The 6,000-nt window shown below is 36.2% G+C and overlaps 1 protein-coding gene across 4 annotated transcripts in view; it reads left to right on the forward strand.

The window, feature by feature from the left end:
- The window catches only part of LGI1 (leucine rich glioma inactivated 1), a 31,106-nt gene extending 25,106 nt beyond the window's left edge, over nucleotides 1-6,000 (forward strand). For all 4 annotated transcript variants that reach the window (XM_056351274.1, XM_056351273.1, XM_056351275.1 and 1 more), the window contains 4 exons: nucleotides 2,320-2,391; nucleotides 3,597-3,766; nucleotides 4,182-4,346; nucleotides 4,426-6,000. In XM_056351274.1, the coding sequence (XP_056207249.1) occupies nucleotides 2,320-2,391; nucleotides 3,597-3,766; nucleotides 4,182-4,346; nucleotides 4,426-5,243 (1,225 nt within the window). In that variant the 3' untranslated portion in view covers nucleotides 5,244-6,000. The remainder of the gene's footprint in view (nucleotides 1-2,319; nucleotides 2,392-3,596; nucleotides 3,767-4,181; nucleotides 4,347-4,425) is intronic.

A 6,000-nucleotide genomic window follows, 5' to 3' on the forward strand; every position in this document is an offset into this window, starting at 1 on the left:
GTTGTATATTCACAAATGGGTCTAGTACATTATTTATCACATTCATTTACTTATTTAGTAGCTGTTGCTCCCAGTGAGCAAATGGCTTTTCTAACACCGAGAAAGGCACAGTTTGTCTCCGCAGAGCATACAGTCCAAGAGTAACATCTTGTCTTGCCTGTTGTGTTGGTTTCGGGCGATGCTTCAGCAGTTTCATAAGAGAAAACGTATGTAAAAGAACCATGTTTGAGGAGCCACTGTGGTTTGCATGTGGTTGCATGCACATTTTTGGGACATGGATTTGTGCATCATGCTGCTATTTGCATAGAGTGGTATTCATGAAGACAATGAGAAATCTGCAGAAAATAACTGCAAAGGCAGGTCCATTAACCACAGAATGTGACTAGTTTAATCTGTTTGCAGAACTGATCCCCACCCTTTGGGAAAATTGCATATACACGTTAAGAATAATCATTTGGCACCCCGAGGCATCTCTCATTTAAGAAACAGGAGAGTACTTGTGTACATAAAATATATTAAAAAGAATCATAGTAAATAAGCATAAAATTGAGTTCCATGAAGTTGGAGGGGAAGATGAACTTTATTCTATTTATTCTACTCTCTTCCTTTTGCAATGCAGTAAGCTATCCAAACATTTGTATTTTTATATTGCAATTAACTTTGATGATTATACTGTGTCCTTATTGTAAAACAGAGCCATTAAGTATTTATTGTTATGCAACATAATTTATTTTCTGCTCAGAGTAGATTTAAGAACAGAAAAATTAAAGAAAAAATATCATTTTTAAAACTAATTTTCTAATTTAATGCCAAAACCTTACAGTTAGGATTGTACAGTAATTTCTATGTACAACATATAATTTTCATAAAATCATAGAATCATTTAGGTTGGAAAAGACCTTTGAGATCATCAAGTCCAACTGTTAACCCAGGACTGCCAAGTCCAGCACTAAACCATGCAAATGCATAAACCTTGTGTAAATGTTTCTGTTAGTCATATTCCCATGGCAGTGCTGAACCTCTGCTACTTCCAAGTACATCATCCCTTTCAGTTTGCTGTATAATAATATATAAAGAATATGTAGGGCATCAAGCCTGCCTCAGCTTGCAAGTCTACTTAGTTTTCTCCATATAAGTTACTTGACTTTTAAAGAATTGCCCTTGGGTGTAAAATGAAGCGTAAGTGAAGCACAGTACACCAAACAGTGTTACAATCGGAGGTACTTTGGAAGTGGTGAAGTCAGAATGGACTAATGGCATCGTCCCATATTTACAATTCCTGATAAGGCAAACACTTAATTTTAAATGAGCCAGCAGACCTAGTACATCTCAGCCTGTTCTTGAATTTAAGTATATGCCTAAATGGCTTTGCTTGGCTAGAGAAATTGTAGTTACTAAATAATTTTCACGTTTACAAGTGAAACTGAAAGAGGTTTTAAGTTTTACTAGCTACAGATTCTAACTGGGATCTTAAACTAGACTGATTTCTTTCCATTTTCATTTGTTCTCATAAGCAATAAATAATTTGGTTAATCAAAAGAGGCATAATCTATACCCTACAACATCATTCTTTTCCTTTCATGACCTCAGTGACATCTTGGAGAACCCAGACCTTTGGTGGACTCACACAGAGGTGTCTGACTGAAATGTAATATATTGCTTGTTCAAAGCCTGCTCATGTTTCCTTATCACTTTTACTACTAGAATACTCACTGAATTTAATCGAGTTTTCCCAACATTAAACACTGGGAATTAACAGCAGGTTTTTGCTGGTCTCAGACACATATGCTTACACATACACACACACACACACACACACCCTATTCCAGGAAAGAAATTCATGCCAGTCAGCAATTTCTTCGCTGTCACTGCATATTTCCAAAAACTATGAGCTAAACCTAAGTCCAATGGAATGAAAACTAGTGTTAAGGTTTTCTTTCCAGAAGTGGGGAAACCGAAGTAATATGAACACCAGGTATTGCTATCTCATGAGGGAAATATCAGTAAATCCGGTCATGACTAATTGTTTTTAAATAATGGTATTGGCAAAACATGAGAGGTGATTGCAGTTTTTACCCTGCTAAGTATTCTAAATGCTGCAAGGCTGCTGAAGAGTGAGAAGGCAAAAGAAGGCATGGCATTTTAGTGGAAGAAAAAGTCACAAAGTAAATGAGCTATTCATAAAAGCAATCTTTTAGAACTAAGTGCTGGAGAATACCAGGGTTCTTTGCCTTAAGAAAAAAATTCCACACAGTTACATCTTGCAAAAACGTGTAATTTCATGAACTAACGCTGATACTGAAGTGTCTTCTTTTACAGGAGTCTCGCAAATAATAATCTCCAGTCGCTTCCAAAAGACATATTCAAAGGCTTGGATTCTTTAACAAATGTGTAAGAAAGCACTTAATTTATCTAATAATTATACTAAAAATATAAAGAGATTATTTCAGACACTATTCTCTGTAACCATTCAAACCAATAGCCAGTAATGGGATCTTATTTCTGGTCAGAGCCTGCCCAATATGGGTAGGCTTGGGTTTTGTCTGCTGTAGTTGGCAATTTGCTTTAGTTTTGAATATTCCACCAGTTATGAAGATAAGTAATATTGTTAGTGGTTATGTAAGAGACCTGCATGTTCATTGAGACTTGGTGCATAAGAAGAAAGTATCCTTAGGGATGCATGAGAGAGCATGGCATATATGCAAGTAATTTCTGGGAAGGTTACCTTTTATCACAAGAGCATTTGTCTTAGTAAGCACCATATCCCATACTAAATCTAATTGCAACCAACCCAAAACCTGAACTTGTTCAAATATATAACTTAAATACCAGTAAAAATACAAAATATAGATAAACAGATAACCTCTATAGTTGTTTCACTGAAATATGTCCTGTTTATAACACATCAAATTCTGGTTCATCTGATCTGGGATAATAAGTGCAGAACATCCTTTGCCTGCTCCCTGTATTAATGAGGTAGGCTGAATTCATAGTGTAAAGCTGCAGTAGTAAGATGTGGAGATGGTCGGTGTATCTAGTAGCGTTACTTGGCATGACTGATCATGGCCAGGTGGTTACACAGTGGTCCTGGCGCTTGCCTGTTCCTGTACATACGATCTGACGCCTGACTGAAGACAGCTGTAAAAGACTTGAACAGAACTCCTTTGCCTGTGTCTCCTAAAGCCCTAAATGAATATTTCTAAAGGACGTAGCAAATAGTGACTGGCTGACCATCAGGTCACAGTAGTTGCAGTTTTGTTACCTAGAATGCTTTTGTTCAGAAAGGGTGATCCAAAAGAAACCACCTCCTGAAATATGGGTCCAAGGCTTTTGTGTACCTGTAAACGTGGGGAAATCAACAAACACCTCCTACTGATCATCAAGTTAACTTCTCCTTGGTTACCTTAATATAATTAAATCTGTGTGGGTTCTGGTATGTAGATTTAACTATGGGTCAGGACAAATTAAGCCAGGAAGGCATCAACTGAGAATAAGCAGAGGGCACATATTTAACAAGAGCCCAGCCTATTGTTGTCCTGCAAGGAGGAATACATCAGCTGACTATTTACTTTCAATGCATGATTTATTTGTTGTAGAGATCTTAGAGGCAACGCATTTAATTGTGACTGCAAACTGAAGTGGTTAGTGGAATGGCTGGGCAGCACCAATGCAACTGTTGAAGACATTTACTGTGAAAGCCCACCAGAATATAAGAAGCGCAAAATCAACAGCCTCTCTCCAAAAGAATTTGATTGCATTATTACAGGTAATGTGCTTCAAATTATTTATTCTTGTTAAATTAAAGTCAAAGCTCTGTATTTTTTTATTCCAGGGTCCATTTTTGCAGGTAGTCTGCACAGTGGATGGAACTTTCTCTAAAATCAATATGAATCCTGTGCAGGTGGAAGTCTGACGTGAATCACTTGCGAGTGGAGTCTTACATTGCAGTTTCTACTCAGACTTCAATATACTATATAAGGATTTGAAGAACTGGACCATAAACCAGCATCTCTTTATTGAGAATGACTGAAAAACAAGTTGCAGTGCTCCTTTATCAAAAGGAAAATTGGACTAGTGATGAAATACTGTAATTTGTAATAAACCGGTATCTGTTAAGCAGATGTTTTTAAGTACAATATGGAAAGTATCTCTGTAGTTATATGTTGTGTGCACTTTTGCAGAATTTGAAGTTTATCAGTCCCTGCCATACCAATCTCTGTCAGTAGATACTTTCTCATACATGAATGATGAACACGTGGTTATTGCTCAGCCTTTTACTGGAAAATGCATCTTTCTTGAATGGGACCATGTAGAAGTGATGTTCAGGAATTACGACAACATTACAGGTACTAACACTGCTCGACAAGTAACATTACAACAGCTGGTCCAACAAGTGGTGCTAACCCTGTCTTTTTCTTTTTATAGGTACTTCAACTGTTGTGTGTAAACCTATAGTTATTGAGAGTCAGCTGTATGTCATTGTCGCACAGCTGTTTGGAGGCTCCCACATATATAAAAGAGATATTTTTGCTAGTAAATTTATAAAAATTCAAGATATTGAAATCCTTAAAATCCGAAAACCCAATGACATCGAAACTTTCAGGATTGCTGAAGACTGGTATTTTGTTGTTGCAGACAGTTCAAAGGCCGGTTTCACCACGGTTTACAAATGGAATGGGAATGGATTTTATTCCCATCAGTCTCTGCACGCCTGGTACAGAGATACTGATGTGGAGTATCTTGAAATATCTGGCAAACCACATTTAATTCTGTCAAGTAGTTCCCAAAGACCTGTAATATATCAATGGAACAAAGGAACAAATGAATTTGTTAAGCGTTTTGATATCCAAGATATGGAAGATGCATATGCTGTGAAACATTTCAAAGTGAAAGAGGATGTATACATTTGCTTAACAAGATTTATTGGGGACTCTAAAGTAATGAAATGGGGTGGTTCAGCATTCCTGGATTTACAAAGGATGCCATCCCGAGGGTCAATGGTATTCCAACCGCTTCAGATAAGTAATTATCAATATGCCATTCTTGGAAGTGATTATTCTTTCACTCAAGTCTATTATTGGGATGCTGAAAAGGCAAAATTTGTGAAGTTTCAAGAATTAAACGTACAGGCACCAAGATCTTTCATACATGTCTCCATCGATAAACGAGATTTTCTCTTTGCTTCAAGTTTTAAGGGAACTACATTGATTTACAAACATGTCATAGTTGACTTAAGCGCATGACACTCATAATTCTGAGATTACATCAGACTTTCTACCATAAGTGGACAAAATGAACTAAATGCATGATGACTCTCTTATCTTACTTCCAAATGAATGCCTTTAAAAGTTGAGATTGCTAGAACAAAGTATTACTAGTATCTTCATCTTTAATTGTCAAGTCTAGTGGTGTTGGAAGTTGCATTTTTTAACAAAAAGAAATTAAATTAACTGTTCTTTGCATCCACAATATGTAAATATGTGTGCAACTGCATCTGTTGCTGTAAGAAATATTAAGATGTACTTTTCCATTTATTTATTCACCTGTTTGAAACAACTGCCAAATAAAATGTTTACATTTTGTGTCTTTCACATTCCAAATATTATTTGCAGGTGATACTTTTTATTTGTGTATATATTATACACATATAAAATAAACCCAAGAAGGTATATTGCCCAATGTAGTGTTGTTGCACAATATCAAAAGTCAGGTGGATTTTATATATAATAATAATAAGTTCTTGATAAAAATACAGCATTGAACCCTAATCCTATAAATTATCACCTGGACATATCCTTGCGTTTATGTGAAGCTTCACTGATTTAAACAGGACTCCACCCAGAAAAAAGCATTCAGTTATATAGAACCAATTGCAAAATGGAGGGTTCCATTATAGAGATCCAGCTGTAGGATGGGGCTTTGTACTGTGTATCCCTGTAAGAACTTGACTTTCTAAAACTTTACAAAGAAATCAACAGAATAAAAGGTGATGTAAAGGTC

The sequence above is a fragment of the Falco biarmicus genome, chromosome 9 (genome assembly GCF_023638135.1).
Source record: "Falco biarmicus isolate bFalBia1 chromosome 9, bFalBia1.pri, whole genome shotgun sequence".
Classification (NCBI taxonomy): domain Eukaryota; kingdom Metazoa; phylum Chordata; class Aves; order Falconiformes; family Falconidae; genus Falco; species Falco biarmicus.